The sequence below is a fragment of the Pan paniscus genome, chromosome 21, assembly GCF_029289425.2.
Source record: "Pan paniscus chromosome 21, NHGRI_mPanPan1-v2.0_pri, whole genome shotgun sequence".
NCBI lineage: Eukaryota > Metazoa > Chordata > Mammalia > Primates > Hominidae > Pan > Pan paniscus.
In genome coordinates, this window is record NC_073270.2 from 10371658 (window position 1) to 10393307 (window position 21650).

At 37.9% G+C, this 21650-nt stretch overlaps 1 protein-coding gene across 18 annotated transcripts in view; it reads left to right on the top strand.

The window, feature by feature from the left end:
* PLCB4 (phospholipase C beta 4) overlaps positions 1–21650 on the top strand; it is a 435586-nt gene that overhangs the window by 403809 nt on the left and 10127 nt on the right. For 13 of the 18 annotated variants that reach the window (XM_034947281.4, XM_034947277.3, XM_055104913.2 and 10 more), the window contains 4 exons: positions 85–142; positions 570–656; positions 3996–4032; positions 6201–7752. In XM_034947281.4, coding sequence (XP_034803172.1) covers positions 85–142; positions 570–656; positions 3996–4032; positions 6201–6289 — 271 coding nt within the window. In that variant the 3' untranslated portion in view covers positions 6290–7752. Of the gene's footprint in view, positions 1–84; positions 143–569; positions 657–3995; positions 4049–6199; positions 7753–21650 lie in introns of those variants that run through there. The other 5 variants (XM_057300889.2, XM_057300891.2, XM_057300890.2 and 2 more) reach the window with 3 other exon arrangements.

The window sequence follows — 21650 nt, forward strand, 5'->3', positions numbered from 1 at the left end:
ATGGAATATAGCTCTTTATTGTTTGATATAATATTAATTTCATTCAATGTCATACCAACCATTATTTGTGCCCATTGCTTTTAGGCGAGTCAGGGAGTTAAACAGCAGCAACACTAAAAAGTTTCTGGAAGAAAGAAAGAGAGTAAGTATTTTATTATATTTTTGGCATTCTTCCTTTAAAAAACTATAAATAATAACTCATGCTTAGCCACCAGACCTCTAGCTAATTTGTTTAATTTGATTTTTCTGTACATTAAACATTCCAGCTTCTCTGCTCCCTGAAAGCTAAAATAATGTCTCACTAAAATCTTTAAGGTAATGATTTGGCACCATTTTATACAGAAAATGAAGCCAGGTTTAGTCATGCGTAAGTCCTCTATTATTTTCTAAGATTTTAGCAGGAAAGATCCTCCCAGAAAGAATTATGAGTTTAAACTCTCCAAATTTTGAGATGATTTTTTAAAAAATTATTATCTCTTTCACTTAAATTATAAAGTTACAAGTCATCTGTCATCCCTGTTTTAAGATTGTAACCCAAAGTTTATCAGAATTTTTTTTTTTTTTTGCAGCTTGCCATGAAGCAGTCCAAAGAAATGGATCAGTTGAAAAAAGTCCAGCTTGAACATCTAGAATTCCTAGAGAAACAGAATGAGCAGGTATTTTACCTAAAATAAGTAAAACATGCAGGCAGCTAGCCAGCTTTGGGATACACATGCCATGGCCCACAGTGGCCAGTGGCTTGCATATTGTAATTGAAAGGCAGATAGAAGAATTTGTTGCCCATTACTATATTTTCTCCATTATACCCAAAAAGAAAAGAAAGTACCAGTTTTTGGAGCAGGAGCAGAATCTGGCTGTGCCAAAAAAAGAATATTTGGATAAATTATGGGGATTATGGGAATTCTAAGAATGAAATTACTAAAAGTGAGAGGATGAAAAGAAGAGATTACGAAGTATTTCTCCATTTTCATTTAGAGTTTTACAATTTGCAAACTATAGGCAAGGGATATGATGTTTAAAAGCAAATGAGAGAAACCACCTATTTTCAAACTCAATCTGAAAACGAAGCTTAAAAACCTCCCTGGGGCTTACAGGTGGTATCTAAAGTCATGGGCCCCCATCACTCTACAAATCACTGAGCATGAGTGGATACCATAGTGGATACACTAAATAAAGAAATATACACAAATAAAGAGTTATCCAGGCCGGGCGCAGTGGGCTCATGCCTGTAATCCCAGCACTTTGAGAGGCCGAGGAGGGTGGATCAGGAGGTCAGGAGATCGAGACCATCCTGGCCAACATGGTGAAGCCCCGTCTCTACTAAAAATACAAAAATTAGCCGGGCCTGGTGGCATGCACCTGTAGTCCCAGCTACTCAGTTGGCTGAAGCAGGAAAATCACTTGAACCCAAGAGGCGGAGGTGGCAGTGAGCCGAGATCGCACCACTGCACTCCAGCCTGAGCGACAGAGTGACTCCATCTCAAAAAAAAAAAAAAAGAGTTACCCGAACAGCAACTGTTTAGTTAGGCCAATGGGCATATACCAGCACCAAGGTAAATGTATTTTTATCTGGTGCATAGTACAGGTGGGCACCTTTCCAAATGGGCTACAGCCCATCAGCCTTCTACAGTAACCTTTAATTAATGGAAATCCCTCTAGTTCCTATGGCAACAAGACCCTCAGTTATCATTTACATTTCAGACTCTCTCAGTTCAAATGTTATTCTTTAGGTGCAGTTGGTATAGAAGTTATTATTCCTAGGTAATTCAATTTAGAAACGGAGAGGTTTTGATGAAATATGTACTTGTGCCACATTATTCCTTCCTGTTTTCTCCCATCTATAAAACAATCCTATTTAAGGAATACTTTTTTCCAGAGTAAATGACTCCCCTTGAAGAATACTTAAGTAGGAATTATACTAAAAAGTACCTTTGAGAAAGTAAAAGAAAAAAAACAAAAAAAATAAAACAAAAAAATAAAATCATTTTTTTGTATGGCAATTGGGTAACAGATAAATCTGACTTCTAGTTTCAGATTCTTTACTTTTTGGTGGACAGAAATTTTATTCATCAGCATACTTCCTAGTTATGTTTCCCATTTCCTTTTCAGCTAAGTGCTTCTATTCATAAGCAAGTCCACTCCAAGGGGACAATACATGGTTATTGTCCCACAGGTACAATTCATTTGACCAACTCATAAACACATCACATTCTGGTACAAGTTACCTAGCTTATGTTTTTGCTCTTAAAGCACTTCTCAGAAAGTGCTCCTGGGGGAAATATGGGAATATGAATAAGGATAAAGTCACCATCTCCAAAGCTTTAGAAGTCACTTCAGTGATTCAACAATGGGTAGGGATAAGGATGCCTTGGAGAAGGTTTTTAAAAATTCTCCCTAGAAGAAGGGCACAGTGAAAGGTAAGGCACAGTTATGTGTTAGTTAACTAAATTAAGAAACTACTTGGAAATTAATTGTGTTGCTTAGCAACAAGTTTGACTAAAGAATGTAAATGTGCTCAGAATTACTCATCACTACAATACTGGTGTATGCCAGAGCTAGAGAATACAGTCATCTTGTGTCGCTAGTTTTGGAGCCGAAGTACATAATTTTTAAAAATCAGTTTGAGCTTTTATCCTAATACATGGCTAATTCAAGCCACACCAGAGTTCTTGCATTAAACTGCTAGATTAGTGATAGCTGTATTGATTAGATTGTATTGGGAGGGTGCTGGCTTTTTGTTGCAGAAATTCAAATAATGTCTTTTAAGGTCTACCACCCACGACTGACACTTTGAGTCACAAAAGCTTGGGAAAGCATAGAACATGAAAAGGCTTGAGACCTGATAAAGATTTAATGAGATTCAAGGAAAAGACATTCAACATATCATACTGATGCTTCTGGCAAGCAAAGAATTTGGACTTGGGTTTCTGTGTTAAGCTTTGCTTTAGAAATATGGCCTGTTCAATTGCAAATTCAATCCCAGATCTTTCTAGTACACATTTTTTGGCATTTAAGGGTGAGAAAGCTCTCAATTCACAGTTACTCTGTATGGTACAACACTGTCATGGGCACAGTGCAAAAGATACAGTGACTTCATTTCTTTCCTCATAAAAAGGCAAGGTCTGGAACTATATAGTATAACTGCCTTCATAACCAGGTAAACATTTCATCAGCAAGAACAGTTCTTTGTCTCCAGACAATGCAGACTTCTACAACAATCTTCTAAATAATTGTTAAATCCCAAGACATTTTTTCTAAGCCAGAGATAAATGTAAACATTCTCCCATAGTATTTCCCTCAAAGGTTTCTTTCTGTTCTCCTGTGACCCTACTCCTAATCGGTGTCCCAGATCTCCCCTTCCAAAGCAAGGCCTGGAATGGATTCAGTCCATTAGCTAAACCAGTGTTGGGGGCACTGGCAGAAACAAACCAGGCGTCAGTATGTTTTGGTCCTGATTCTGGATCCTCACCTTCTAGGTTATTTGTAAGCCACTTTATGTCCTTGCCTACTTGGTCAGCCAACTATTCACTTAACACTCTGAAGGTTGGGGATGTTTTTCCTACTTGAGTTTTTTCATAGACTTCCCAGCTACACAGTATATCTCATCTGTCTTGACATGTACCATTTCAAACATTAACGACTCCATTACTGTCACACACTCGAGTCTCAAAAATTGATTTTTATCATCAATCCTATCATTTAATAAAGAGAGGTAAAAGGTTTTGCTTAAAGGCCAGGTTCTCCACTTACTGCCACAGAAGAGAGGCACAGTCTGGGAATGACAGGCGTTGGTTGTTTGTTTTGTTTCTTTTTTTCTGTTGAGATCAACTACGGGAAAGTTTGTCACTGAGGGGTGTGTACATGTTTTATCCTTAGCTTTTTGCTTTTCTGTATATGGTTTTGCATTCATTTTTCAAATTCACTTCAATATTCATTTATTTTCTTTGTTTTGTATGTATGACTCAATTTTGACATTACTATTTTTGTACAAACAGCTTTTGAAATCCTGTCATGCAGTGTCCCAAACGCAAGGTAGGACCGAAACTCTGATAAGCAAGACGTTGCTTTCCTTCTCAACTACGTCCGTATTCCCTGTGCAGTCTCCATTTATGAGTCACATCTGGTCATAACTAATATCTGAAGGGTTTGGATTTAAAAGCTTGACTATTCCATGCTTGGATTTCTGATGTCATATTCATGCCAAAATGCCCTAAGTCTTTAGAGAATTACTTCTGACGGTATTTGAACCTGTATTTTCTATTGCAGATCTAGGAAACAGATCATGGTAATAAAGACATAACCAGAACAGTGATGTGCAGCTGTCATTTGGACTGACCGGAGCTAAGACAGGGTCACAGAGTCAGATCACTCACAAATGTTAATATGACTCCAATTAATTTTTAAAGCACCCGCTGAAAGTTGGTTGGTGGTTTTTAATGATGGAGCTGTGCTGTGCATGTAGAAACCTTACACGATGACTCTTGTCATGCTCTCTGCTAAGTCCCATCTGCCAAAGACCCTAATCACTCCTCATAAGTAAGGTGATCATATAATTTATTGTCCATACCAGCATAGTTCTGAGAGTGAAAGGCAGCTCTGTTCATAATATCTAGGACTACAGGCATAAACTGGAATTGCCTCAGACAAATGAGAATGAATGGTCACCCAACTCATACAAGAACTTAGCTGTTGGAATAGTCTTGTAATGTCCTATGATTCTTCCTTCTACACCGTGGTCAATACTTTCTTCAGAAGCTAAAGGGGGACAAGCACAGAGAATCATTTGCTACTATTTACCGAACTTGGAAGTATTTAATTTCCAGTGCTGATAATGTTTCACTGTCATCCCTTATGAATACTGTTTGTGTCATAGTTTCATGTTTGTATATTTTTCTCCATTTCTTCATTTCTCTATTAGAGTATTACTATACTTTAGGCATAAAAAATATCTGGGCAGAGGGAACCAACCATCCCAAATTTACACAGAAAGATTTAATTCTTTGGTGTTATTATATCCATCCTCACCAAAATGAAGCTTAACGCCAAAATATAGAAGTAAGAAGAAGAAGGAAATCACAGTATAGTCTGGGGGTTAAATTAATTTTGTCACAAGAATTCATTTGGAAGATGCTTCTCATATAATCTACAGAGTTGACCAAATCCCCTCCCAGTGACCTTCCATTTAGTTGGAATATCTAAGCAGACATAAATAGTAACGTCGGGGCACTTCAGAATCTTCATCTGATTTATATCTTCATAGGTCCATGTTTCTATTTTCAAATGTCCTTTATTTCAAAGCAGCATGTCACTAAAAAAAAGAAATGGGCAATCCTCATTCCTCAAAAGATACGTGCATTGGGTTGGGCAAAATCATCCAGGCTACCAGTTGGATAATAAAAGTCGAAATGTACTATTTGATTTTTTCCTATGTTTCCAAGCAAGTATTTCTCACCAGACACTGACCCCATCATATCCCCTTTCCTCTTCTCAAATTAGCTGGTTTTCTTAGTGACAATCTGAACTCATGAGGTTGAATTCACCATTGCTTACTTCCTGGTAGTCCATAAAAAGTACCCTAGAGAAGTAAGAGCCCACAGGGATAGAGTTTGCACAATAAGATTCCTGAAAGCCTGCATGTTCCTGTAACATTCCATTTACAGAAGACTCCAGCCAATCCAATGTAATATGCTCTCACCTGAACTTCTCTATCAATTAGATTTTTAGGGAATTACTTTTAACTAAATTTCAGGCTATTTAGGAAATAAGTTGTACATAAGCAATGCTTATTCTAATGTGATAAAATTATCTACACACAGTCAAAGCAACGTGTCAATCTGTAGAAACTAAATCAAACAGTTTGTGGTATAGTCTAAAGATAAAGCAAGTGGTCTACCCTCTTCTCAAGTGGTTCTCCTGGCACTGTGTAAACCAGTCCCCAAAATTTAATGTGTATAAAAACTTCCTGGAGATCTTGTTAAAATGAAGATTTTAACTGATTCAATAGATCTGGGGTAGACTCCAAGATTCTACGTTTCTAAGAAGGTCCCAGGCAATGCTGATGCTGCTTGTACATGGACCATATTTTGAGTAGCAAGGATGTGGTGACAGGATCATATTTATGGGAGAAGAGAGGCCAGGGTTGTTAAGTGCCTTCAGTTACGGATTTCAACACACGTAAGGCCATGTTTCTGATGTTATAGGCGAAGGAGATGCAGCAGATGGTGAAATTGGAAGCCGAGATGGACCGCAGACCAGCAACAGTAGTATGAAACTCCAAAATGCAAACTGAAGCAGCAAACCCACAAAGCATCAAAAGACTCACTCACAAACTTCTGAACACAAACTCCATGGATGAAAGCTGTTTATTTTGTTTCCTTTATGTGTAAACAAGATGATATCTGAAACCAGAGAGACTTGGAATGTCTGACTGACTTCTATTTAACAGCTTGAGTATTGCATTTCCTTGGCCAAACAAAAATAGCTACAAATCCACAAAAATTTACTATTCCAGTAAGGCAGAGTTCAACCATTGATAATACAACTTAAACATGTTTGCTATAAAATACCATCACAAGTAAATGAGCTTGGTGTGAACAACTCTCCTTTGTGATGCCTTAGGACATGTTTGAACTGCAGCAAAAAACAAAAACAAAAAACAGTGCATTAGCAATTTCATAGCAAGTGCATGCACTAGGAAAAGAAAACTCTGTCTACAAATTTATTAGCAGAAGTGGCGGTCTGCTAGACAAATAATTTTGCAAAATTTTTCTACATCTAAGTTACCTCATCAGTAAGTGCCATGTCTCTACCATGCCATCAGAGGCTAATTTCCTGTAAAAGTTGTGGAAATTGTTAGAACAATAGAAAAATAGAGCAGTGTATGTGTGCCAAAACTCATCATTACTCAAAGGAGAACTGTGTTAGGCACATTTAAGAAAGTTTACATCTGACATTGCTTTATAGGAATTGTTTCTGCAGATTCCGGGTATTATAATTCACACCATAAAGATTGTGAAGTGGTTATTGGCAAACGTTTGTAAATGTGACCATGTATAAAGTATTTATACTCTTTAATTCACACTGTTAGAGAGCAAAATCATCTAAGTATTGCCACATGACAAGATTAGTAAACAGGAATACTAGAACTATGTTTGCATGATACACAAGCACCAATAAAGACTAATCCATACACAGTTAACCTAATGCCAAATAAATACTGGTTAAATAAATGTATGGCACAGAATATAATTTGACTATCAAGACTTTTAGCATAATGAAAAACCCTCTCTCTATATATATATGTGTATATGAATTATGTGGGCATTCTTGATACTTCAAGTTCTAGTTTGAAAAAAATACATAACTAATTTAATTTTACACAAAAATATTTATGCAGATTTTCAGAATTTCATATCAGGAAATGACCTTTTTATGTCTGTTAAATATCAAAACAATTTGCTACAGTGTTAATTTGCATGGTCTTTAAGCCTGCTGTAGTTGAGTTGCAGACAGTGCATGAAAAAGTATTCCGCTGGGAATTGAGCCATGCCACCAAAGCCAAGAGGAGCGCATGGAAACCCGGTAGTCTAGAACTAATCAGATTACTGATTTTAGGGCACAGCACCAAATGAATTGTTGTATATGCTTGTAAAAATTGATTCTGTGTGTTCCTCTGAACAAAGCGGAGAAAATGATGATACCATCAATATTGAAATTAAACTTCCAACTTCTCTAATAAAAAATTAAAACACGCATAACACTCGTCAAGAGTATTTGCTCCCAAGACACATTCTAGCAAATGTTTTGCCTTTTTCATATACATGATATCATCGTTATTTTCAAAGGGGGCTTATTAATACCCTCAGCATGTTTTTCACCCAAATGATGCAAAACATGCAGATTCTAGTTGACTTCAGATGTAATAGACTTGTTTTTCTCCTATTTATGATTTGAAGTGGATTCTGTAAAATATCTCTTGTTCTTAGTTTCCTTATCTGTAAAACAGTGGAGTTAGACTACATATCTTTTGGCACTAACAAACATCTCATGAAAAATTATGGTTAATAAAATATCACCACATTTGGATTGCCAATTTTCAAAGATTCTGAGTGGCTTCTCATCATCAAATCAAAGCAAATCAAATCCAAGAGCTCAACTATGCTCACCATTCTGTAACACTTGACTGAATTCATCACTTGCCTCCTGTTGTTTCTGCTTTGGAGAGGTACTACTAGTTTTTCCATTTTTCTTATTTCTTCCCTGGCTTTTCATCCTCCTAGGCCACCATAAGCATTTATATTTTCCAGTGTTATATATGGAACCAGTTTTTTTTTCTTTGATCCAGGTTACTTTTAGTATTTGAGACATCATACCATTAATCCATTGTAGTAGGATTAAAATGTACACACAACTCAAATGTGCAACAAAAGCATGTGTTGCCTGCTATTGTAAGTTCATATTGCACTCAAACCTTGCCTTATCCCTTATTATGAAGAAAATTTAATAGCCAATTAAAGTAACTCAGTGTCTTCCAGTTTTGTTTTTTTTTAAAAAAAAAAAAAAACATTTTCAGGGACATGTTTAGTTACTTGAGAGTCAAATCCCCTGTTAGAGATCCCTCCCCATTCAGGAGATCTTGCTTTTTTCCCCAGATGGCATCTGGGTATGAGGGAAGCTCACGTGTCCACCTGGCAATTGGTAGGAGCATCTGGTTTCCCCATTGTTGGACAGGTCCTAACTGCATTCTACTGCAGCTTTGCAAAGTGGGCCTTTCCACCCCAGTGGTTCAAAGTCCCTGCTCTGCCAAGTCCTCATTCTGGTATCAGTTTATTCCAGCATTCTTCTCAGATATGCACAACTTCCAGGTCTTTGGGGGCTGTGCAGGAACCAAAGATGCTGTCTCAGGCCCATCCATCAAAACACTCCTTTGGACATTTGTCAGCTACTAGGGCCATGTAGTTTCAATACCACAGAGTTTTCTAAATCCAGGAGGCTTGAAATGTTCCAGAGCAATGCCCCAAAAAGCAAGAAGCAAGCAAGCTTTATACTGCCCCAAGACTATCTGGGTTTCTACTACATCTTGCTTCTCCCACCATCAGAACTTTTTGTTCTTATTTGGGAGCCAGGGCACTTGAGTCTCAATTCTTACCTTTATTCTTTCTTTCAGCCCAGAAAAGATATTCAACTCCCATTCCTGACTGATGGAATACCCATACAGTACTATACTTCTCTTTTCCTAAGTAGGTTGCTCTTCACATTTTAGGGGAATAAAAGGCTTCACGGAAAAAGAGCCAGGTTACCAAGATAGGGAAACACATCAGAAAGTACCATCTTTCATCAAATTGAAGCCATTATTGATTATAGCATATACCATTATTTTATATACCACACAAAATGAAACACACTGCCAATTAAACTATAATACCCTATCCAGTGATTGTCAAGGCACATCCCAATTTCAGAGATGTTAAAATGTGAAAAATACATACATCTTGGAATCCATGAAATATGTAGTATTCCAAAAGTAGTATACAAACTCCTCAACCCTAAGCCTTAAAGAGGAGAGGAAATTTTAAAGATAGGACACAAGAGAATCATTTTATCACAAAACTGAAACTGGTTTTGTGGAACTGAAAAATGGTTCCAAAAAAGGAACCATTCTGCAACTGAGTTTCAAATTTAGCAATGAGCTTCCTGGAAAGCAATTCAAAAAGGGGAAGAAATCTATCTTTCACCGTCTTTATTTGAAGAATCTTGTTTCCTTTAGCTGTTTCTTTCAATCACATGCCTTTGATTTCTACTTCTTTGCATGTAATTCTCAAATCTATAATTCTAGGCTTTACCTTTCTTTCCCGAAGCTCTGACTCTCCCTCTCAGATTGTCAGTAGTTAAATAGGCGGCCATGTGCACATTGTATGTGATTAATTAAAAAAAAATAGAGACTCTTTCTCCATCTGTCCTCCCCACATATTTTAATAGTCCATAACCAGTGCTAAACCTTGTGGCCATCTTTTTCTGCTCCATCTCATTTCCTCCAGCACCCAATCTGTTCATAAAACTTATGAATTCTGTCCTGTCTTGGAAACTTTCTTCTCCTTCCTTATAACTCAACGTTCAGAATTTTAAACTTGCTGTTCAATTTCTTTGCCCTCCGAATCCCTTTTACACAGAGATTAATCTTCCCAAATGACACCTGCAATCATATTACCATTCTGCTTGTAAATGCAGAATTCCTGTCTACTACCTAAAGAATAATGTTGAAATTAGTGATAACAGCATTCATTTTCTGCCCCCAACATGCCCACTCATTTTAGTCAATATGAATTTATCACTATTCTTTGTTCACATACACATAGTACACATCTTTTCTAGCCGCATTACATAATAATGTTCTATTAAGTCTTGAAAAGCAACTTCCAAAAAATGCTATTCTGAAAAGTTCTCTCATTCTCCCAAGCAAGAAGTAACTTGCCCTTTTTCATTTATCCATTTATACTTTAAAAGCTATTTAAGCATAAGACTTTTCCACCAGTCCTGACTAATTTCTTTTCAGGCTTTGTTCAGTTGCTCTTCAAAGAAGAGGTAGTCACTAGATATCGAATTACTAAGTTATTTTCTATGAAGTAAAATAACCATCTGTATAGCCTCTTGGGCAGGAAATGCCTTTGAAAACTTAATGAAAACCTAAAAGAAGCTTTTTTGCAAAGTGTCTTTTCAATTCCAAGAAAAATAATTTTTCTCAATACTTATTGTTAGCATACTTTTAAAACAGTGCAATGATCACAGTGGCCATCAGGGATCTAACAGTGTGGATCCATCAACATTAAGAGATTATGGAGAGTGAAGAAGGAATACCCCTATTATTTTATTGCTGAGGTTATCTTAGGGATGCCTCGTTCAAAACTCTAAATAGCTTCTCCTTCTTCATCACTTGTGCAAATCTAACAGAAGGCCACACATTTCTACAACTTTTCTTTGATGCTTGACATTGAACAGAATCTCAAGCACATATTTTAATTGCATCTTTAATATCATAATAAATCTGGTGGTACCTCTGGGATGAATATTTATGAGCCATCTTCTTTAATAATATTTTGTGGAAAACGTTCTGCTCCATAGGTTAGAATAATGAAAAAATATTAGGCAGGTGGGGGGAGTAGGGAGATGGTTAAAATAGCAGCATCATTGCTTTTACATTAAAAAATTGGTGTCTACACTGTACTTATCGTGATAAATGATGCTGTGCCTTTTCCACTCCTTTCCTCTCCTAGCATTACCTTCTTGGAAGGTCAGGGTAAGGGGCAATTTCTGAAGTACTTCATCCTGGAAATTTTTGAGTGTCCAGCACAATAAAATTAGGAAAAGTTTCCAAGGAAGGCCAATTTAATATTGTATACCTAATCACTTGCACCAGGACTCAATAGCTTTAGATGAATCAGAATGTACCAAAAACAAAACAGAAAAAGGATTTGACCGTCTGTCATTTCGGAACTTTGATATCATATAATGTGAATGAGGAAATGTTATACTGATCCATCAAAATTGTTTACCCTTTTCAAGCAATTCATGGATTTTCTCAAAATTCACATGCAGCTTTTAACAATTCTATCTTTTGTTTTTCCTTAGACAAATCTTGGTATTTTGTTAGGGTGTGGTATTTGTTATAGCACAGCATATTGAACCCTACAGACTCTACCCCTGTATTATGAATTCACTTATACTACATCAAGTAGCCATATAAGTGGTTATATTAGACATTTCTTCAGCATTGAACTAACTTTATTTGTTCATGGATTAAATATTTATTGGAAAACCACTCTTAACCTCTCTACCCTTGTAACCCAGTTCCAACTCATTCTGCTCACCACACAACAGCCAGTAAGTAGAGAGACAAGGAGTTGGAACAAGGAAGGTGACTTTAGTTCAAAGAGCCAGAAAACTGAGAAGATGGTGGACTAGCGTCCTAAAGTACCATCTTTGGTCAGTACTCATTTCAGACTCTTTATGGTAAGGGTGGTGGGAAGAGGAGGAGTTGGGATCAAGAGGTGACTGACAACTGCAGACATTTGAATGCCAACAAGGGTCTGAGGAGGTTGGAAACTTCTTTGTCTTTGTCTTTAGCCAAGTCACAATGTTCCTATAAATCTTTAACAAAACATAGTTGCTTACATACTCTCTCTTTAATCCCAGAGTACAAATACAAAATTGCTATTTTTGTATTTTATCTGTGTGCCCAAATTAGCCTAGCCTATGTGCAGGAACAGGAAAAGGTCCCTTAAACAAAAATGGGGTCAGTTATGTTAGTTCTTTTAGTGTTTCACTGTTACACACTTCCAACTTTTTCTTTTTTCTTTTTTTTTTTTTTGAGACAGAGTGACTCTGTCGCCCAGGCTGGAGTGCAGTGGCACCGTGTCGGCTCACTGCAACCTCCGCCTCCTGGGTTCAAGTGATTCTCCTGCCTCAACCTCCTGAGTAGCTAGGATTACAGGCGCGCACCACCATGCCTGGCTAATTTTTGTATTTTTAGTGGAGATGGGGTTTCACCATGTTGACCAGGCTGGTCTCAAACTCCTGACCTCAGGCAATCTGCCTGCCTCGGCCTCCCAAAGTACTGGGATTACAGGCATGAGCCACCGTATCCAGCCCTTCGACTTGTTTTTTTACCAGTAATGCACTCTATTTTAAAAACTTATCAACAGTTTTAGCTTTAGGCGATATTCATAAGGTAGATGGGTGGCATTAATGGCCCCAATATTTTATGCACAAAATTATTTAGAACAGTGTATAAAATTACCCTGAGGCTATGTGTATACAGTGTAATGACACATAAATATATTTTGTGTTTGGACTTGGATCCCATCCCCAAGATATCTTATTATGTATATGCAGATATTCCAAAATCTAAAAACAACCGAAATCTGAAACACTTCTGGTCCCAAGCATTTTGGATAAGGAACACTCAAGCTGTAGCAGCAAACTGGACACGAGTGGAGGCACATTTTTGTTTCTTCACTTTGAGTCTCTGACACTGCCGTGAGAGCACATGAGAAGGCTGGCTTGCTGGCAGGAATGGGCGACTTCCAGAGAGTGGAGTTATCTCGTTCATTTTACCAGCTGACAATAGATGTGTGAGCCTGCAGCTGAGATCAGCCATGCCTTTCCCAGAGCCGTGGGAACACCCAGCCAACCTATAACCATATGAGAAATAGGAAATGGATGTTGATTTGAGCCACTGAGTTTTGGTATTTTTTGTTATGTGGCCATAACTAACTGATACAGCCAAGCTCTGGGAACAGGAAGATGATAAAACAGTCTCATTTCAAAGTCCCAGAGACTGCAGCTTTCAAAAGCCACTGGAATCACCTATAGGCATGGAACATGGTTTTCTCAGGGAGTGATTCCAGCTGCTAAGCCTCATGTTTGATGTTTCAGGTTTCTTTTTATTTGTAACCTTCTGAGGGTCTGCTGTTCACTTCCTCTAAGATGGACTGCTGATGATTTCAACTAACTTTGTCATTTGACAAACACCTCCTCCTCCCCTTCCTTCTTCTTCCTTCTCCTCCTACTCCTTCTTCTTCTTTCTTCTTTGACTTTCTCCCTCCCCCTCCCTGTTTTTTCATTTTTTTTGGTTTGCTTTTAAACCTTCTCTCTTTTTCCTTTGGGCTCCCTGGTCACTCAAATGACATCCTGCCACAGTCTTGGATGCTAATATTAAGTAGCTGCTTTCGGACTGGTCTGTTTGAGTTATGGGTCCTAAAATTGCAGATAAATGGGGAATTACTTTACCACATTACTTTGTCCAATTGCATAAAATATGGGACACAGATTTTTAAAATGCAATAGTCTAGCAATGGAAATATATGGTATTGAGTAGTTACACGGATGTTAAAGCAAAATTCTTAAAAGAAAAATATAGGAGCATATATTAGATATTAATAAGAGGAATGTATTTAAATATACTTAGAATAATTTAAAAGTATATTATGCTAAATAATATATGCTGAAATAAAATTCAGCAAAGTAAAAATATTTTCTAAGGCTTGGAAGTCTATTAAGCTAAACATCTGCCAATCTTATGTCCCAGCAATTACACTCTAAGAGTGATGAGTGTAAGCCAGGCATGGTGATACACACCTGCAGTCCAAGCTACTTGGGAGGCTGAGGATATAATTCAAGGCTATGCCTCCTCTTTATTCCCAGAGTACAAAGTAGTGTTCTATGATCGCACCCAAGAATAGCCACCACACCCCAGCGTGCAATGCATAATGAGACCCCATCTTAAAAAAGAAGAAGAAAAAAGAAAAAAAGAAATGAGTGTACTGTGTAAGTGTTCATCAAAAAGCATGTTCTTTATTCATAATAATAAAAAGCTAGAAACAAATCAGATGTGTACCAATAGGAGGATGCATTGATGAAATGTAGTATACTCACACGGTAGAACACATGAAAGTACTTACCTTATGATTCCACATACATGAAGATCAAGGAAAGGCAATGCTAATCTTGAAGGAAGTCAGAGTAGTGGTCCTCTCTGAAAAAACCTTCCAGGATGATGGTGATGGTCTATGCAAGTGGTTCTCGAAGTGTGTATCAAGGATCCCTTGGCAAGCCATTGTGTCCCCCAAGAGACTGTCAGAGGGTCTGTATAGTCCTCTTGTTTCCAAATCCATCTCTGTGGGAGGCCAGATTTCTTCATATACTGCAGTGAAAATGACATACCACAACAGACCAAATGAAGAAAAAGACATTAGAACTCAGATGGCTTCTGTAAAGCCATACGTTAAAGACATTTGCAACAATGTAAAACAATGCCACTCCTCCCACCAACTTTTAGAAAATATAGTTATGTTTCACAAAAAAGTTATTGTAATAGTACAATATTGGTTATATATTAACAAGTGACAGTTTTGTTATTTTTATTGAATTGAGAAATATTTTGAAATTCCTGTTTCAAATTTTTAACATAGTAATGCTTACAGATATAATTCACATAAACAAACTCTGAGTTTTTTAAAAATATTAAGAGTGTTAAGGAATCCCTGAGGCCAAAGATTTTGAGAACTGCTGGTCTATAACTTACGCTGCGTGGAGGTTACATGGGTGTTTATACAGGTAAACACTGATCAGGGAATCAGGGAATACACCTAAGATTTGTGTCTTCTGTTGCATGTATAATTCTCAATTAAACCCATGTTTTAAAAATATAGCAATAGATATATGCTCATGGTATAAAGAGAATGGGGGGAATGAAATATAATTTAGTATACAAAAATACATATACACATTCAGAAGACCAATAGGGATGATGCCAAAATAACACAGTTTACTTCTGAAGCCTTTTGCCTAGTGGAAACCATCGAAGAGGCATAATTACTCAGAAGAGTTTTGAGCATAAAATTAATTCAGCAGGCTTTGCTGCTCCACAAGGAAACTATTCTACTCCTCTCAAAAGCCTGTGCTGAGTGAGGGAGGCAGAGTTGGATGTGGAATAGACTCTCTTTATTCTTCCCTTCTAGCATTTTCCATGCCAACTCTCCAAGTCTGCAACAGAAAATGATTTGAAACAATACAAGAGTAACTTAAGAGAGAGCCTCTCACAAGGGACAGGAAATGACACACCCAAGAAAATAGCAGAAATATCCACTTAGGAAAGTTGGCAGCTGTCAGATTAAAGAGAACCCAGATGATAAATTTGGCATAAGTTCTCCCAAGGGGATCTGCAGTAACATTAAATGATAGTGCAAAGCAAAATGGAAATGGGTACAACTGGGATCAGCTGAGATAGATGAAACTTTCTACTTGTAGAAGTCAGTGTGGCAATTAACAGTCTAATTTGGGATCCCACTGACTACAGCTTAGATCCTAACTCCGCTATTCACTAACTGCGGACTTCAGGCATCCTACTTAATGCCGCAGAATTGGAGCTTTCCATCTGTAGAATGGATGTAATGCCACCTACCTCATGGTGCTGCTGTGAGAATCAAGTTAGCTTTTGAATCATTTAATACATACAGTTCCAGGCATATCCTAAGTGTTCAAAGAGTGGTATTTTGAAGATCATTTGTGGCTGTGTTTACCTTTTTAGCTGAGAACTCCTCTTCATCTTAATACATACTCTATAGAAACTCTTTTAGGAATTTTAAAATAATATCATGTCATTATTTTTGCATGATATATAAAGGTATGATTTTAAATATTTGGAAAAAATGTATTAGATTGATATACTTTTAATAATTGGTTAGCAAAGTTCATTTCAATAAGATGTTTAATAGAGTAATATTCATTAGATACCTCTGAAGAGACAAATTGCAACTTTTTCAGTATACCAAGCTTTAAAGGAAGATAATACATTTTATTTATTCATTTATCAGTTAATAGATATTTGGGTTGTTTCTGATTTGGGGCTATTATGAATAATGTTGCTATGAACATTCACATACAAGTTTCTGTGTGGATGTATGTTTTCTTTTCTCTTGGGTATATACCTAGGAGTAGAATTGCTGGGTCACATGGTAACTCTACGTTTAACTCTTTGAAGAACTGCCAGACTGTCTCCCAAAGTGGCTGCGTCATTTCACACTTCCACCAGCAGTGTATGAAGATTCTGAGTTCTCTACATCTTTGTCAATACTTATTACCTTTTTTATTATAGTCATCCTAGTGTGTGTGTCGTTGGTATCTTATTATGGTTTCGACTTTCATTTCCCTGATCCTTAATGGTATTAAGCATCTTTTCATGTGCTTATTGGCAAGTTGTATATCTTTTTTTGTAGAAATATATATTTCAGAACCTTTGCTCATTTTTAAATTGTGTTGTCTTTTTATTATTGAGTTGTAGGAGTTCTTTACACATTTTAGATACTAGTCCTTTTTCAGATATATAATTTGCAAAATTTTTCTCTCATTCTGTGGGTTGTCTTTTCACCTTCTTCATGGTGTCTTTTGAAACACAAAAATTTAAATTTTGATGAAGTTCAATTTGTCTATTTTTCTCTTTTGTTGCTTGTGCTCTTGGTGTCATATTTAAGAAACCATTGCTTCATCCATGGTCACTGAGATTTATGCCTGCTTTCTTTTAAGAGTTGTATAGTTTTATCTCTTACATGTAGGTCTTTGATCCGTTATGAATTCTTTTTATATCTACTGTAAGGGTGAACGCCATTCTTTTGTATATGGATAGCTAGTTGTCCCAGAACCATTTGTTTTTGTTTTTGTTTTTACATAAGTTCTAGAGATCTACCGAGCCTCTGTTGAAAAAACTTTTTCTCAATCAAATTGTCTTGGCATCCTTGTCAAATATCAATGGATTACAAATGTGGAGGTAAACTCACTGTTAAACTCCCATCATGTCCATTGGCATTGCTTAAGATGTGGATGACCTTCACCTAGCCAAATCCCATGTGTCTCTTCTACATGCTCATCAAAACCTCTCTGCAATGTTTGACAGTCAACCATTGCCCCATTCTTGAAACACTCGCTTGTCTTTGTCTTCATGACCTCAAACTATGTGGAGGCACAAACTTCCCATGCTCCAGTCCCACCTTATCTAACAAAATGCTGTATTTTCTTCCTTTCACGAGAAAAGATGGATCTCAGGAATCTTTTGTCTATGATGCTTCCATCCCATGACACCCTTCCAAATTCTTCCCTTCTCAGAATGGAATGCAGAATTTATGACCCAGACCACATCTGTTAGCCATTAGTTCTAGACTTTTGTCTTTTACACACTTATTCTTATCACCTCATGTAGATTGCAAGTTCACATTGTATTCCTCTTCTATTACTGCGTAACAAATGACCACAGAGTTACTGCAAACCCACTTACTATCTCACAATTCTGTAGGTCAAAGGTCTGGGCACAGTGTGGCTGGATTCTCTGCTCAGAATCTCACAGGACTAAAGTGAAGCGTCAGCTAGGCTGTGTTCTCATCTGAGGCTCAGGATTCACTTCCAGGTTCAAGTAGTTATTTTCAGAATTCAGTTATTCGCAGTTATATGATTCAAATCCGCACTCCCATGCTGGCTGTTGGTTGATCAAAGATAGTTCTCAGCTCCTAGAAGCTGCCTAGTTCCTTGTCACAAGGCCGTATATATAGGTCCTCTTTACAACATGACAGCCTACCCATTCAAAGCCAGCAGCAGAATCTCTTTTAGCATTCCTCTTTCAGGAAGGATCTAGCAATCCCTTTTAAGGACCCACTTGATTAGGTCAGCCCTACCAGGATAATCTCCCTTTTGATTACCTCAAAGTCAACTGGTTTGACTTATTATATCTGCTAAATTAATTACATCTGCAAAATTCCCCCATTTCAGGTAATACAACCTAATCAAGGAAGTTAAATTTATCAGATTCATGGTTCTGCCCATGCTTCATGGGAAGGGGTTATTCAGAGTACATGTGCAAGGAGATGAGAGTATTGGGGGCCGTCTTAGATTTCTGCCTAAACACCACATGCACGCACACACACACGCGCGTGCACACACACACACACACTCATAGCACAGACCCCGAATGTTAAAGTTAAATCTAACATGTTTATAGCATTTAGTGAGCTCTCTCATTTAATTTTCATGTTACAGGCAAATGGAGAACCTTATCACCATTGTACAAATGTTGAATCTGAGGTCACAAAGCAACACCATGGAGATTAAAAAACAGAACCCATTTATTCTCCTGTGTCCAAATTTCTGTTCTCTGTAGAACCACCACACTGTCATAGAGATCATCACATCCTATACTTAAAACCCAGGAACACAAAACCACCTGACAGTTTACAATGAACAAAGAGCATTTGTCAAAGGCACAATGTCATTTCATTGTCATGGCAACCTATTAGTACAGTTTTTATCATTTCTGCTTCAAATGAGGAAATGAGTGAGTGAGCCCCTCAGTACAGCACTTAGCACAGTAAAGAACAAATAATACAGCCTGACCAACATGGTGAAACCCCGTCTCTACTTAAAAAAAAAAAAAAAAATTAGCAGCTCATGGTGGTGGGCGACTGTAATCCTAGCTACTCAGGAGGCTGAGGCAGGAGAATCGCTTGACCCTGGGAAGCGGAGGTTGCAGTGAGCCAAGATCATGCCATTGCACTCCAGCTTGGGTGACAGAGTGAGACTCGGTCTCAAAATAAAATAAAATAAAATAAATGAACAAAGAATAAATTCCCTGCTTTTGGTGCTGTTATAAATTAATTTATGGATACCATCATACAAGGTGCTGTGAGGAAAATGCAAAGAAACATGATCCCTGCACTAGAAGGATTTATTTGTTGAAAATACCTCAGGATTTGATAAATCCCATGCATTCCCAACATTAATTAGATTTGGTTTAAAGAATGCCAATCAAAAAGGGAGTTCAGCAGGGTAATAAAATCTAAACAGAACTTTGCTTTTGAAAGTCTAGTCTACGAGTCAGGAAACTATATATTCCACTGGCCAAATCTGGTCTCTCACCCGTTTTTATATGGCTCATGAGATAAGAATGGGTTTTATGTTTCTGTGGTTGGAAAAATGTTAAAAGAAAAATATTTGGTGATTCATAAAAATTATATGAAATTCAAATTTCAGTGTCCATAAAAAAATTGTATTGGAACACTGACATGCTCATCCACTTAAATATGACCTCTAGTTGCATTTGCGTTATGACAACAGGGCCAAAGATTTCTAACAAAGACCATATGACCTGCAACGTCTAAAATGTTTGCTCTCTGGCCCTTTGCAAGGAAAGTTTGCCAGCCTTCAGTCTAGCCCATTTACCCTAGAGTAGAGAAGAGGGGAGGGATGGGGGTGCAGAGGCAGAGTGGCAGGAACCCAACTCTTTAGCTTTGGGGGAGGAGAAGCAACAAAGTCTTCTTGGAGCCCTCAAAGACACAGGGTTTCTGAAGTCCAGGGCCAGGAAGTGGCAGAACCTTAGATGGTTCTGATGCCTGACTGATTCCAAGCCTTGGTTTCTGCTGCTTTTGGAACCTTTGCAGACAAAGGGAGCTGCCAAGAATGAAGGCTTCCTTGGGCCCGGCACGCTTGCCCTTGCTGGGTTGGACAGGAGACAATGGCTACAGTGACCTCTGGGACTGAGGAGTGGGCACCTCCCCCACTCCCCAGGTGTTTAAAAGCCCTAGTGTGATTGTGTGGTTCTGAAGAAGAAGACAAATGATGCGGGATGTCACAGTGTGTGTTCTGCAAAAAGCAGAGCCTCGGACAAAAATTTGAGTGCAAGTATTTTATTTGGAGGTGATCCCAGGAAATATAATGAGGGTTTGGGGGATGGAAGTAAAACAATAAAGGAATAATTATGGAGAATGTTACCTCTGTGGGCGATGGGCATAATCCCCCTAGATATTCGGCAGGATGGTGTAGCATACACCTCAGAATTGTCCCACCAGGGTGGAGACAAGGGGTATTTATCCATCAGCATTCCCTTCTCTTTGGATGGGAGTTTTTCTTGAGGGTAGTGACTCCCTAGTAGCTCCAGCCAGCCCCTCATGGGCCAAGCAAGCTCCTGGAGCCAGAGAAGCCCTCAGGGAGAGAGCTGCATGTGCCAGAGGCAGGAAGTCTTAGGCATGAATGAGATAGTACTAAAGCCATGGGAGGTTGAGGAGACAAGGGAATATGAGTGGGGCACCAAAAGTGTCTACTGCAGTGGGCTCCCCTTCAACTTTGGAGAGTTAGCAGCATTGGGAGAGAACATGCAAAGTAGACTTACTTTGTTTAAAAAAATGATACTTCCAGCTGCTGGAGTGTGCCCGATGTTCATATATGTGCCTTAACTTTCCTGTTAGATGGCAGACTCCTCAATGTTATGCAAAAAGACACATCCTGAAGTTTTCTTAGTGGATTATTTGATAAGGAAAAAATATTAAGAGTTATTTGCTTCCTCTTTTCTTTTTCTCTGGCTATCCTCCGGTATGGATGTTATTCGCAAGAAATAGAAACAACAACAAAAGTCCCGAATAATCTAAAATAAAGTACTCTTGAATGATCAAAATTAACTACCAAAGTCAGTGAGAGCTAACCAGCTCTGCATTATTATTTCCCATCTTAGATATTCTAGCCATTAGGACAGAAAACATGAAAGACACAAATACCGTAATGTGTGCTATATTTTAGTAACAATAAAACCTCTAAAGATATGACTGCATTGTGGGCTTTGTTTAATGATTAACAACAAAAAAAAAAAGGATGGTGCATTTCCAGTTGAAACTGAATCCAGCCAGCTTTCCAGATTTCAAAGGCTTTATAATGGAAGAAACAGCCCATAAGTGGGTCACAAACAATCTTGTCCATTAATCATCCCAAGTCTAGCAGATATGCATGCCGGGTGCCAAGAAAATCATGAGACTCTGTCTCAAAGACAGTGTGCCTTTCTAAATTTTCTTCTTAATGTAAAAGTCTAATATTTGGGTTCAGTGATATTTTGCATTTGTATGAGAAAATGGACCCCACTCTAAGAGCAAGGATAAAGCAACACACCCAACTTTCAAGAGGCAAGAAGGATCCTTGGTAATCAGAGTCTCAGGTTTATACATCCAGCAATGACCTCCCTGTTGATGCTCAAATACTCAAAGCTGCCATTGGAAATATAATGGGCATTTCAAACTTAACTTATTCAAATTAGAATTCCTGTGTTTCTTGCCTGCTCCTTCCCAGCC